At 35.8% G+C, this 14069-nt stretch overlaps 1 protein-coding gene across 1 annotated transcript; it reads left to right on the forward strand.

The window, feature by feature from the left end:
- LOC116010511 lies at positions 1-11598 on the forward strand. Its single transcript, XM_031249948.1, has 15 exons — positions 1-3078; positions 3164-3292; positions 3422-3613; positions 3709-3761; positions 3875-4184; positions 4394-4481; positions 4553-4729; positions 5821-5934; positions 7729-7919; positions 9265-9477; positions 9615-9890; positions 10024-10171; positions 10292-10425; positions 10700-10786; positions 10866-11598. The coding sequence occupies exons 1-15, from the start codon at positions 382-384 to the stop codon at positions 10950-10952; spliced, it is 4896 nt and encodes a 1631-aa protein (XP_031105808.1). The 5' UTR covers positions 1-381; the 3' UTR covers positions 10953-11598.
- The last annotated feature ends 2471 nt before the right edge of the window (positions 11599-14069 follow it).

Consider the following 14069-nt stretch of genomic DNA (forward strand, 5'->3'; position numbering starts at 1 on the left):
TTCAGGTTCAGTCCTCTACCCCAACAACACATTACACAAACACATCTTCCCAAGCACGGCCTTCGCCTCCCCCACTCCCAAATCCCCTCACTGTGTTTTAGAGAGAGAGAAGAGAGAGAAAACTGCGACGCTCCCATCCAATTGTCTACATATATCCACCCTCCCCGTTCATCGGCCGTCGATCGATTCCGACGTCTCCCGGCCATTCTTCTCTCTCCCTCTTGATTCACAGTGAGTGTATCTCTCCTTACACGATAAAATACGTATGTATATGTACACGCCCGCGCGCCTTCGTATCACTGCTTAATTTCGTCTTTATGTACATAGAGAGGAGATAGATGCATATATATGCATGTCAGTGAATTGGTATAGGGGAAATTGATGGGGCACAAGAAGCGACCGATCGCTCCTCGCTCCAAACCCTCAGTTGCGCCGGTGGAGGTTGCGGCCGTTGCAGTCGACGGGGCGGCGCCACCGGCACCGCTCGAATCGGACACAACCGCACTTTTGGTTCAGGAGAAATCCTTGATTCGGCATGACCAGGCAGTGGTTGAATCGGAGACGAATGCTTCCTCGTCTTATGCTAATATCAAGCTCGAATGCGAGCGGGCTCTGACCTCCCTGCGTAGAGGGAACCACAACAAAGCCCTAAGGTTGATGAAGGACTTGTGTGCGAAGCATGAGAACTCGCCCAACTTGGCCTTGATTTATCGGGTCCAGGGCACTGTTTGTGTTAAAGTGGCATCTATTATTGATGATCCCAATGTGAAGAACAGGCATTTGAAGAATGCCATTGACAGTGCTAGGAAGTCAGTGATGATGTCCCCTAATTCTATTGAGTTTGCACATTTCTATGCAAATTTGTTGTATGAGGCTGCAAATGATGGGAAGGAATATGAGGAGGTTGTCCAGGAGTGTGAGAGGGCATTGGCAATTGAAAACCCTATTGATCCTGCAAAAGAGAGCTTACAGGAGAATCAACAGAAGGTATCCACTCCTGAGGCTCGGATATCCCATGTACAAGGTGAGCTAAGGAATTTGATTCAGAGATCTAACCTTGCATCTATTTCTACTTGGGTGAAAAACTTTGGAAGTGGTGAGGAGAAGTTCAGGTTGATACCAATTAGGAGGATGTCAGAGGACCCTATGGAGTTAAGATTAGTACAGGCAAGAAAGCCCAATGAAATTAAGAAGGCCACTAAGACACCTGAAGAAAGAAGGAAAGAGATTGAGGTTCGAGTGGCTGCCGCAAGACTATTGCAGCAGAAGTCGGAATCAGCTCAGTCATTTAATGATGGGGAAAGGAGCTTAGACTTATCAGCTGGGACAGGGCAGAGGGGAAATGAGAGAAGGAAGAGTGGAAATGCCAGGAAGAATGTGTCTTCCATGGAGAGAAGGGACTGTGTGCGGTCCTATTGGAATTCAATGAGTACAGATATGAAGAAAAAATTGCTTAGGATTAGGATTGTGGACCTCAAATCCCATTTCGGTTCTTTGAAGGATGGGTTGGCAAATGAAGTACTATCTGAAGCTTTATCATTTGCTGAAGCTAATAAAGCATGGAAATTTTGGACATGTTGCCACTGTGTTGAAAGATTTGCAGACTCTGAATCTCATATTCAGCATGTCATAAATGAGCACATGTGTAGTTTGTCTCCTAAGCTGCAGTCAGTGTTGCCTCAAAATGTGGAGAATGAGTGGGTTGAGATGCTTCTCAATTGTTCTTGGAAACCCTTAGATGTTAATGCTGCAGCAAAACTGCTTGAGAAACAATTAAAATGCCGGGTGCATGGTTTTCTAGAAAACACATATACAAGGAATGACGTGGATGAGTCTAAAGATGATATTTCTGATCCCTATTGTAATGTATATGGGTGGGATCGATCACCTATAAAGAAGACATTTGGAGATGGATGCAATGGAAGTACTGTTGACAGTAGAGAATATGATAAGAACTCAGAAGTTTGGATGGACCGTGATGGCAATGAAGGCACTAAGATTTGTCCTCCCTCTGAAAGCTGGCCAATAGCCGATGACCCTGAACGTGCAAAGCTTCTTGAAAGGATAAATGCTGTATTCCAAACACTGATTAAAAACAAATATCTTGGTTCTAGTCATCTGAGCAAGGTTATACATTTTGCAGTAGAGGAGCTCCAAAGTCTTGGTTATGGATCTCAGCTGCTCAACTACAATATTGATCAAACTCCCTTGTGCATTTGTTTTTTGGGTGCTCCTGAACTTAAGAAAATTCTGAAATTTCTTCAGGAGCTTTCTCATTCCTGTGGTCTCGGTAGGTATCCTGAGAGAAGTAGTGCCATAGATGATATTAATACTGGCATTCAGGGAGTTGATGCTATGGAGAAAATAGTTTTCAGCGAGGATGGTTCATGTTTATTGTTTGACGAGCATTTCAAGCCATGCAAGCTTACTCCCATCATGTTTCATGATGGAGTTGTTGCTGATTCTAATCCTAATTCTGCAGCAATTTCTTCTAATATCCAATGTGACAATGGAGGCTTACTTGATTCTGATGAATTGTTATCATGGATATTTATGGGCACATCAAGTGGCGAGCAGTTGACATCCTGGTCACGCTCAAGAGAAGAGAAAGCCCAACAGGCTATGGAAATTGTAAGATTACTTGAGAAGGAATTTTATGAACTTCAGGGCTTGTGTGAGAGAAAATGTGAGCATTTAAATTATGAGGAGGCTTTACAGGTGGTAGAAGATCTCTGTTTAGAAGAGGGTAAGAAAAGGGAGCACACAATAGATTTTGTCCGCCGAAGTTATGATATTGCCTTGAAGAAGCGGCGAGATGAACTCATGGAAAGTCATCATGAGGCTACTAGTACCAACTACAGGTTTGAGATTGAAGCCATTTCAAGTGTTCTAAAAGACTCAGAATCTCTTAATGTTAATCAGTTTGGATTTGAAGATAACTATGGTGGAATTTCATCTCATCTTTGTGATTTGGAATCTGGTGAAGATGATGATTGGAGGGTGAAAGACTACCTTAATCAGGCAGACTCATGTGTAGAAGTTGCAATACAGAGACAGAAGGAACATGTCTCAGTTGAGGTTGGTGCACAAGTCATTGTTTTCCTTCAAACTATATTGTCAAGATCAGCATGCTCATCTAATTCTAACTTTTTCCTTAATGCAGCTGAGCAAAATTGATGCAAGAATCATGCGGGTAGTTAGTGGGATGCAGCAGTTGGAAGTTAAGCTTGAATCTGTGTCTGCCCATGATTATAGACAGATCTTAGTTCCTCTAGTGAAGTCATATCTGCGGGTCAGTAAATGTTCTTGTCTGCATAATGCTTTCTATTCTTTTTTTCTTTTTTTTTCTTTTTATTCCTCTCTTGATTTTTTCCCCTGTTCTTTCATATGATGATTAGATGATATATACCTTCCTCTGCAGGCCCACTTGGAGGATCTAGCAGAGAGAGATGCCACAGAGAAATCTGATGCTGCAAGAGAAGCATTTCTGGCAGAACTTGCCCGTGATTCCAAGAAGAGCTCAAATGTAGGAAGTGAGAATGCAAAACATTCACATGAAAAGACAAGGGATAAGAAAAAGATCAAGGATTATCGGAAAACCAAGGATTTAAAGGTCCTTAGTGTCAAATCTATCTTTTCTTTAATTCTTTTTTATGGATGTAGTCACTTGCTGGAGCAGAATCGATAACTTACCGCTTTTCTTTTCAGGGTTCTAATGGGAATGGATTGCATGTACTTCACCATGACACTGCTGAAGAGGCGTATGTCTCCATAATTTAGATATTTCATATAGTGAACTGCTTAACTTCTACAAATTGCACAAAGAAAGCTGTGGAGTACCTTTAATGTTCTCAAAATTTCTATGTTTTGACAGCTCGTTTTCAGTTGTTCATGATGGAGACGGTGAAGATGCTGAGCTTTCTATTGGGGGAAGCAACTCTATAACTCAGGAGGAGGAGGAGCAAAGACGCAGGATTGAGCTTGAAGCAGAGGAAAGAAAGCTTGAAGAAACTTTGGAGTATCAAAGACGAATTGAGAATGAGGCTAAACTAAAGCATCTTGCTGAACAACATAAAAAAGGTGCAAGAACACTTCTGGAGATGCCTGAAGCAGTGCCCGATACTTTTTTGAATTACAATGAGCAAGATCAAGTTGTCAATAAGCAACAGGGAACTACCAAGAAGGTGAAGATTTTGGGGCTCTTCATCTTTCTCTCTCTCTCTCTCTCTCTCTCTCTCTCTCTCTCTCTCTCTGTGTAATACAAATATGACCTTTCAAAATTTCTTCCCTGAAATTTAGACCTTGAGTCCCCCTAAAGTTTGGAGGATGGCTAGTCACATGGATTTTTGGCTCAGCGTAAATGATTCTAACATGTAAGGATTGTATTTTTTAGGAATTGCTTCAGAGTAATGGATCTCCATTGGAGGGCCATCCAAAGAACTCCACGGTTTCAGATATACACAAAGCTGGTATTGCCCTTGGTCAGTATGAGAGAGTTTCATGGTATTGGTTGATGCCATTATAAATTTTAAACATCTTTTATGTTGCTCAGGGTTTTCTAATGGAGGATTTCTTGAGGATGGTACTTTGACTTCTGATCGACGGGCAGGAAGACGAAGTAGGCGTCAGAAGGGTTCAGCAAAATATAATGAAGAAAAGTGTCCACCAGTTACTTCTGGAGCGGAAAATATTGAAGTTGGTGAAGTGAGACCTTTGGATGACTCACTAGGTTAGTGACAGTGTTTACCTTTTTTTTTTTTGGACAATTTAACAATTTACTTCTGGTCTTTTCTTTCTGACTTATTATTTTATATTGCTACCTAAGATAACACTATTCAATTGATTATAAACTAGGATTTCAGTCCTCCCCCTTACTGCTAACATGTAAAAAACTACTGCTGAAAAGATCATTTACACTTCAAAATGTCCACGATCATGAAATTGTTTATTCTCATGCTCCTTACCCAGAAGTTTTGAGTAAGAGGCTGTATTATCATCTCGAGCCGTAACTGGCTAGCTAAGAGAGTGCATGAGGATTTTGCTTAGCTAGTTGTTTTCTAGGTCTTGGCTTATGAGATGTGTTTGTTTTTGTGTTTGCAAATTTCTTAATCCTTTCTTCTCCCTTTCCCTTTCTGCTTTGTGCATGTGTACTGAATTGTGCATGAGAGATTTTTTATACTCCTGAAAAAAGATTCTTTCGTTCTTCAATAATTCTACAGTGTATGATCCTCACAATAATTTCAATCTTTCTTACTATTGTTGTTTTGGTTTTCTTCAATGTAATGCTCCAATTGTTAAACATATGTAGGAATCTTGGTACTGCTAAAAACATTTCTTCATTTGTTAGTAATTTTAATCTAATTTTTTTCTGTTTTGGGTCTATTTGTTGGAATCCTACATATGTTTTCCAGATTATGATAGTAAATACAGTTATTTTTCATACTCTTTAAGAAACATCAAATGGTTATTCAATCAATGATTCCCCTCCTTGCCCTCCCCTGACAGGAATAGTTCCCCATTTTATAGTAGTAAGTTAAAGACCACTCCATCAGGATACAACTATACTACAATATGCATCTTCATGTAGATTAGCAAAGGGAATTAGGGAGTTCTGGGGCCTCAAGAAAACCCAGACAAGTTCTGTGTTATTTTCTGTCTCTTTTTCTGCCTGTGACGATCAGTTCATAACATTTATTTTCAAATGTTAACTTATAAAAGAAATATTCTTGTCAAATATTTATTTACCTAAAAGAGATGTAATTATGATTCCTTTTTCTGAAGTTAACTTGTGAATTCACCATATTTTTGTTTGCAATGTAGAAAAAAAGCATGCTGGAGAGAGTGGCCCGAAAACGTTGAGACAGCTGCATGTGGAGGATGATGATGAAGAAAGGTTTCAAGCTGATCTTAAGAAAGCTGTACGACAAAGCCTTGGTATGTGAATCTATCTCCCCTTTAATTTTGGTGCATTGTTTTATATTATAGAGCTGTTTCTTTATATGGCCTCCTAGATGTATGTGTGTACATGTGTTTTGCTGTGTGTTGAGCTAATATGATTACCTGAAATAGTTAAACGTGGGCCGTATTTAATAAAAATTTATTTACTGGTTATTTGAGCTTATCTACTGGTAAGCTCTTATAGTTAGTTTGTTAAATTTTTGGAGCTTCTGAAAAGAGCTTATGAGTTATGAATCTTATGATTCTTGTATAAACTGTTCTAGGCTTATCTCTATTAAGTTTCCCCATGAGGTTTATTAAATAAAGCTGGTGTAATAGCCAACAGCTTATTAATTTTCCGACACAAATGCCCCAGTCAGTAATGAAAGTGCTTTTATCAACTTGTGTATCGAAACCAAAACAGCTTTTTTTGGACATTTGTTAATACTGTTTTAGGCTTATCTCTACAAGTTATCCTATGAGCTTTATTAAATAATGCTGTTCTAAAAGACAACAGCTTATTTAGGAACACTTGTATATCCAAACCTAAAAGCAGCTTAATGAAATTTACATAAATGCCCCCATTCAGTGATGAAAGTACTTTTATCCACTTATGTATCCATACCCAAAGCACCTTTTTTGGGGAACCTATTAACAAAGTTATTAAAAGCACTCGCTTCTGTGCTTAAAGTGCATAAGTGATGTGTGCGATGTGATGCTGTGCCCTGGTGAGGCGCAGCCTTGTCGGGAAGCTCTCGCTTCTCTGTGGAGTGACGAAGTGACAAGGTGAGGCCAGGCGATGCTTTCTCATGTGAAGTGGAGTCAAACGTCGGTCAACACAGGGAAAAAAAAAGAGAAACATAATAACCTGAAATTCTAGGCTTCACAAGTCACGACCTCTCTTCTAAGTTGCTGTGAGATTCCAGACTTGAAAGGGTGTTGCCTGCCGTCTGCTAGATGACCGGACCCCATCTTGTTGCCTCCTGCTAACTGCAACCTTGTCATTGACAAATGACACACTTATCTCACTCTCTTGGACTCTTGCTTCAGATTCTCAGTTTTTTTTTTTTTTTTTTTTTTTTCTCAAAGTGTTCAGTAAGGACCGTAAGGTAGTCTTCCACTCTTCCTCTGATTCTGAAAATCTTATATTCAGATTCTTTCATTCTTTAAAAAATATATTAAAGGTTTACATTTTAAAAAACACATTTATAAAGGCATAAAGCTGTAATTTTAATTTAACTTTTTAATCAGGCCATACTCCCTTAATTTTTTCTTTAAAACTTTTCAAAGGCTTAAGGCTGAAAATTGTAATTTTAATGTTTTATGATTTTGCAATTTTTTTATTCGGTTTTTGTGATACAAATATTGAATATACAATATTGAATCATTGAATATTGAATATTGATTGTTGAAATTTGAATAATGATTATTGAGTTGATTGTTAAATATTGAGTGTTGAATTAATTGTTATTCTTTGGAAAAGCGTCACTTTGTGTGAAAAAGCGACTTGCTTCGTTTTGTTTGAAAAAGTGACGCTTCACTTTGCACTTTCGCTTTAAATCAAAGCCCAGCCTCATCTCTTTGGTGCACTTTTTCATTTTAAAAAGTTTGTTGCTTATTAAGGCTTGTTGTACAAATTTGTTCCAAGGAATTGTATATCCTTTTTTATCTCATCTTTTGTCAGTTCTTAGTTATTACTTGGAATCTTTGATACTGTGATCCTTTATTTCCAATTCTTTACCCCTGAGATTTATTGTTAAATTTTGGTTATTTCTCTCACCTTTTTGCCAGACACATTCCATGCACATCAAAAGTTACCCTTGATACCTCGTTCTGGGACAGCACAGATCTCAGAGATGGCTAATTTAGGAGTTTCATGTGAGGATGTTGCCACTGGGATTGTTAATGGAATTGAAGTATATGGAACAGGGCTAAAGAATGAAGTTGGTGAATATAATTGCTTCCTAAATGTAATTATTCAGGTTTGTAATGAGAAACTGCTTTAGTACTATTACACATTAGGTCATAGCAGGATGTCTTTTACATGTATTTTACTTCTATTTTTTTGGTTTTGTACTTTGTGAGATGTTGTATTTGAGATGTTTCCTATGTTGTTTCATTGCAGTCATTGTGGCATCTAAGACGATTTCGAGATGAATTCTTGAGATCATCTTCAGAGCATATTCATGTTGGTGATCCTTGTGTTGTATGCGCTTTATATGATATCTTTACTGCTCTGAGCTTGGCATCTTCTGAAACNTTTTTTTTTTTTTTTTTTTTTTTTCTCAAAGTGTTCAGTAAGGACCGTAAGGTAGTCTTCCACTCTTCCTCTGATTCTGAAAATCTTATATTCAGATTCTTTCATTCTTTAAAAAATATATTAAAGGTTTACATTTTAAAAAACACATTTATAAAGGCATAAAGCTGTAATTTTAATTTAACTTTTTAATCAGGCCATACTCCCTTAATTTTTTCTTTAAAACTTTTCAAAGGCTTAAGGCTGAAAATTGTAATTTTAATGTTTTATGATTTTGCAATTTTTTTATTCGGTTTTTGTGATACAAATATTGAATATACAATATTGAATCATTGAATATTGAATATTGATTGTTGAAATTTGAATAATGATTATTGAGTTGATTGTTAAATATTGAGTGTTGAATTAATTGTTATTCTTTGGAAAAGCGTCACTTTGTGTGAAAAAGCGACTTGCTTCGTTTTGTTTGAAAAAGTGACGCTTCACTTTGCACTTTCGCTTTAAATCAAAGCCCAGCCTCATCTCTTTGGTGCACTTTTTCATTTTAAAAAGTTTGTTGCTTATTAAGGCTTGTTGTACAAATTTGTTCCAAGGAATTGTATATCCTTTTTTATCTCATCTTTTGTCAGTTCTTAGTTATTACTTGGAATCTTTGATACTGTGATCCTTTATTTCCAATTCTTTACCCCTGAGATTTATTGTTAAATTTTGGTTATTTCTCTCACCTTTTTGCCAGACACATTCCATGCACATCAAAAGTTACCCTTGATACCTCGTTCTGGGACAGCACAGATCTCAGAGATGGCTAATTTAGGAGTTTCATGTGAGGATGTTGCCACTGGGATTGTTAATGGAATTGAAGTATATGGAACAGGGCTAAAGAATGAAGTTGGTGAATATAATTGCTTCCTAAATGTAATTATTCAGGTTTGTAATGAGAAACTGCTTTAGTACTATTACACATTAGGTCATAGCAGGATGTCTTTTACATGTATTTTACTTCTATTTTTTTGGTTTTGTACTTTGTGAGATGTTGTATTTGAGATGTTTCCTATGTTGTTTCATTGCAGTCATTGTGGCATCTAAGACGATTTCGAGATGAATTCTTGAGATCATCTTCAGAGCATATTCATGTTGGTGATCCTTGTGTTGTATGCGCTTTATATGATATCTTTACTGCTCTGAGCTTGGCATCTTCTGAAACACGAAGAGATGCTGTTGCTCCTAATTCCCTGAGGATTGCCCTGAGCAACCTGTATCCTGATAGGTTGCTCTTCCAGGAGGTAAATCTAATTACTATCCTTACAGCCTTATTTTTGCCTTCTCTTTAGTTATCAAACCATAATTTTGCCCTTAGCACACATGCTTACATCTGACACCCCCGTCTTCAAGTACTGATCTAAATAGCTGTCATCTACAGGGCCAGATGAACGATGCTTCTGAGGTGCTGGGCGTAATATTTGATTGCTTGCATCAATCATTTGCATCAGCCTCAGGTGCTTCTGATACAGAATCAGTAGACAGCAGTTGTATGGGCTCTTGGGATTGTGCAAACAGTGCTTGTATTGTACACTCTCTTTTTGGAATGGATGTTTTTGAACGGATGAACTGCTACGAATGTGGATTAGAGTCTAGACATCTGAAATATAGCTCTTTCTTTCACAATATTAATGCAAGTGCTCTCCGAACAATGAAGGCATGTTATTTGGAACATTTACAATGATGCTTAGATGGTCATATGGAAATAATATTGAGAATTGAACAAGAAGTGTGTTATGGGACAATCAATAGTTCTGTGGCTTGACTTCTATCTGTTTTTTGCCTTTCAGGTTATGTGTCAAGATAGCTCCTTTGATGAGCTTCTGAATCTTGTAGAGATGAACCACCAGTTGGCTTGTGATCCAGATGCTCGCGGATGTGGGAAACATAACCATATCCATCATTTCCTATCAACTCCACCACATGTTTTCACAACAGGTAGCCCCTCTCATCTCTTTACCCTTTCTGGCTTTGTGCAATATTTTCAAGAGCTGCAGCATTGAGAAAATGTTTGCATATTATGCTTTCTGATTTTAATGCTTGGCCTCTTTCCTGCAGTTCTGGGTTGGCAGAATACTTGTGAGAGTGTTGAAGACATAACGGCAACATTAGTGGCCTTATCTACTGAGATAGATATCAGTGTCCTTTATCGTGGCCTTGATCCAAAGAGCAAACATTGCCTTGTTTCAGTGGTAAGCCTCCTATAACATAATTGATCCCATTTTGTTGGTAGATAACCATTTTGTTATTACTTATTAGGAGACAAGAGCGACCCCTTTGACCTTTTATTAGGTCTAAGTTAATCATTCATATGCTTTTCTAATTCTTAACAAGTTCTTTTTTATTATTGGTCAATAATATGAATATATATTGTAATCTTTCATTAAATATGTGAATACTTGAGAAATTGTTTTATGTTACATATCTTTGAGGTTTTATATATATATCTCAAATATTTCTCTTCAGGTCTGCTACTATGGACAGCATTATCACTGTTTTGCGTACAGTCATGACCATGAACGGTGGATCATGTATGACGACAAGACTGTGAAGGTAAAATTTATTTTCTGTCTTTTGTTCCATGTTTATGGAGAGACATGGAATTGTGTAATTATGGATGCTTGTTCTATAGGTGATTGGCAGCTGGGCTGATGTACTCACCATGTGTGAAAGAGGGCATTTGCAACCACAAGTCCTATTCTTTGAAGCTGTAAACTAATTCTGATTTGGAAATTGATATTATATACATGCAATCATTGCACGGATGCGGTTCTGGTGTTCTTGGCCTGTACAAGGGCAAAAGTTTTTGAAGTAGTATTTCAAGATTGGAGAATCACAGAAAGATAATGGAAGAGCAAGTATAGCTAGCTGTTTTGGCCCTTGACTATTTTACCTTCTGGATCAAGTTTTGCGAGACCATCAATTTTTTTGTAAGATCCATGGATCTTTCCAATAAGGTGGTTCAGTTGAGTCATGGAGGAAGAAGAATTACTAGCCACTGGTTTCTGAGCTATGTAGGAGTTGGTAGACAGACATTTGCACTCACCGTCACCGAGGCTATGATATTGACATTATTGCTGTGCACAGGAAATTCAAGGTAAATTGGTCATCTTTTATTATACATTTCCAATATAAGAAAGCTTTGTATAGATCCGATCTTGAGTCTTCTATAGCCTTCTAGCAATGCAGTCTATAGTATACATTCCCTTTTTCTTATTTTTGGAAGAAAGATTTTGAATGGAGTAGATGCTTTTATCAAAACCTGTAAGTTTTGATGATAATGGAAGGGAGGGACTCTCAATGTTTTTCTTGCTGCTGCCCGTGGCTGCAAAGCTTTACCAGAAATGCAATATTTCTTTTGAACATGGATTTTCTTTTGTAGGGACTTTCCACACTAATTTGCACTTAACTCATTTATTATACTCGTATCGTTCATTTTGCTTTACAGTTTGTTTTTTTGGGGTCACTAGGAAACTCGCATACACTACCCGAGGGTGTGTATTGAGTAAATATCGCCTTGTGACCCTAATCGGCAAAGGATCACAATAAGGTAAATAAACCTAGGTTGCTCATAGTTAACCGGTTCAACCAAAAGGGTTGAGATTCGAACTCGTGATTTTGTAGTTACAAGTTTGTATTCTTAGTCATTTTGATTGGGGTTACACTTTACACTCCATCCAAAACTTTTAACTAAAAAGTTTATTATAAATTATAAAATTAAATACTACGTATATTTTATAACATATTCACATGTCTAATTGCAAGTTATTTATTAATAAAAGCATCAATTACATTTTTTTAACGATTTTTTTGTTTAAATTAATTCTTTTTTACGATTGCTTAATGTACTTTCCCCTAAATTTTACGTAGTATTATGTAGTTTATAGAAATATTATATTATGTATAAAAATATTAAATACAATAATATGTTGTCATAAGCAATATAATTTTAGTTTAATACTTTATTTGACATTTGGAGAGCCGGAGATTTAGATTAACATTTTCAAAAAACAACTGCAGCACTAACACAAATATAGTCAGATTTGATCAAATTTGTGTGTGATAGCGGGTATGTTAGATTGTGAACATAAACAAACTTAATACGAGCCAATAAATGAATTGTTTATTTGAAATATAGTTATACATTTTTGAAATATTTACTTTTATGAAAAATTTACTTTTACAGTAACATTCTGCCACAAACTATAGTTGTACATTCTTGAAATATTTACTTTTATGAAAAATTTGTTAATTTTACCTTGATATGCACCGAATGATAAAAATACATATTGGGCATTCAACTATTCGCGCAATGCGTGTGTGGTAACTAGTACTTGAAACAAAATGAATGGCAAACACCTTGTTTTAAAAAAAAAAAAAAATTAAAAAAATAAAAAGTAAAACTGTGAACAATACTTGCAAGTTTTCATAATTTGAAAGAATTGCAAATTATTGTTTAAATAAGCTTTAAAAAAAAAACCTTTTTGCACCAATTTAAGTACTTTTAATATTTTAATAATACATATATAAATATTATTATTATATTTCATTTTGAGGGTGAGTTAGAATATAATTGCAAATATGGTGATATAACACTAGAGTTTACTTTTGAAAATGGAAAGGAATTGTTGAGATAAAAATAGTGTTAGATAAGGCGAAATACTCGTGCAATCCTTGAGACAAAGTGAAGCGAAACACAAAGCTATTTTTCTTTATCAAGACCAAACATGCAACGCTGCATCTCCCTTTTGACCAAATCTCAATGAATTGTTTTGAGCCATATGAACTATGTAAGGGTCCAAAATGTATGTGATTATTAGGTGATTAAAAAGGCTATCAATGAGATTAGAGTGATTATACTCTTATAATGTTTTACTTAAAAAAAATAGCAAATAAGATGATGGATCACAATAATGTCAAATAGGTACTTGTAGAACCATAAGAATAAAGAATTATTTCAATAACTCTTTCAAACAAATTCTAAAATTCTTGTAATACTTTATGTTTAATTTTAAATTTGAAGTTTGAATGAATAGTTGCATCTTTTGATGAATAAATAAACTTTTTTCATAAGTCAAATAGGTACTTGTAGAACCATAAGAATAAAGAATTGTTTCAATAGCTCTTTCGAACAAAGTCTAAAATTCTTGGAATACTTTACGTTTAATTTTAAATTTGAAGTTTGAATAAATAGTTGCATCTTTTGATGAATAGATAAACTTTTTTTTTTTTTCCATAAACCAAGCTATTTTCACGGGGCTCATATGCATTCTAGTATCATCCAATCATCTAGGGGGGTATGTTCAAGTTGAAAACTCTCTTCATCCTCCAATAATGGTTTTTTTCTCTTTTTTATTTTATTTAATAATTTTTTAGAATGATATTCAAATAGGCATTGAATAAAACAAAATCATGTAATTGAACTAAAATTAACTTGTTCCCCTGTTATCGTTGATGGTGGCAGTCATCCTATTAATTTTTTTTTTAATTTATTAAACTAATTTTAAATAAAATAAATTATAAAATTAAAAAAAAAAAAAACAAAACAAATGCAAGTCCCACCTATGTTTGATACAAAATACTGTAATAAATCTTCATATTTATGGATTTTCATTATGAACTGTATTGGTCTCCTCGTTCACAACAAGTTGGTTTACAAACATATATATAGTAATAAATGGAAGAGAAAAAGAGAGAAGGGAAATGGATTTTTGTAGTAAAGAAGCACTCCCATGTGATTATTACAATAGAGTAACGGGTGATCGGTCAAGTTACGGTAGAATGATGTAAATTGTACGATTTATGTTTTTGTATATCGTACGACAAATGCATTTCT

This window comes from Ipomoea triloba, chromosome 2 (assembly GCF_003576645.1).
Source record: "Ipomoea triloba cultivar NCNSP0323 chromosome 2, ASM357664v1".
NCBI lineage: Eukaryota > Viridiplantae > Streptophyta > Magnoliopsida > Solanales > Convolvulaceae > Ipomoea > Ipomoea triloba.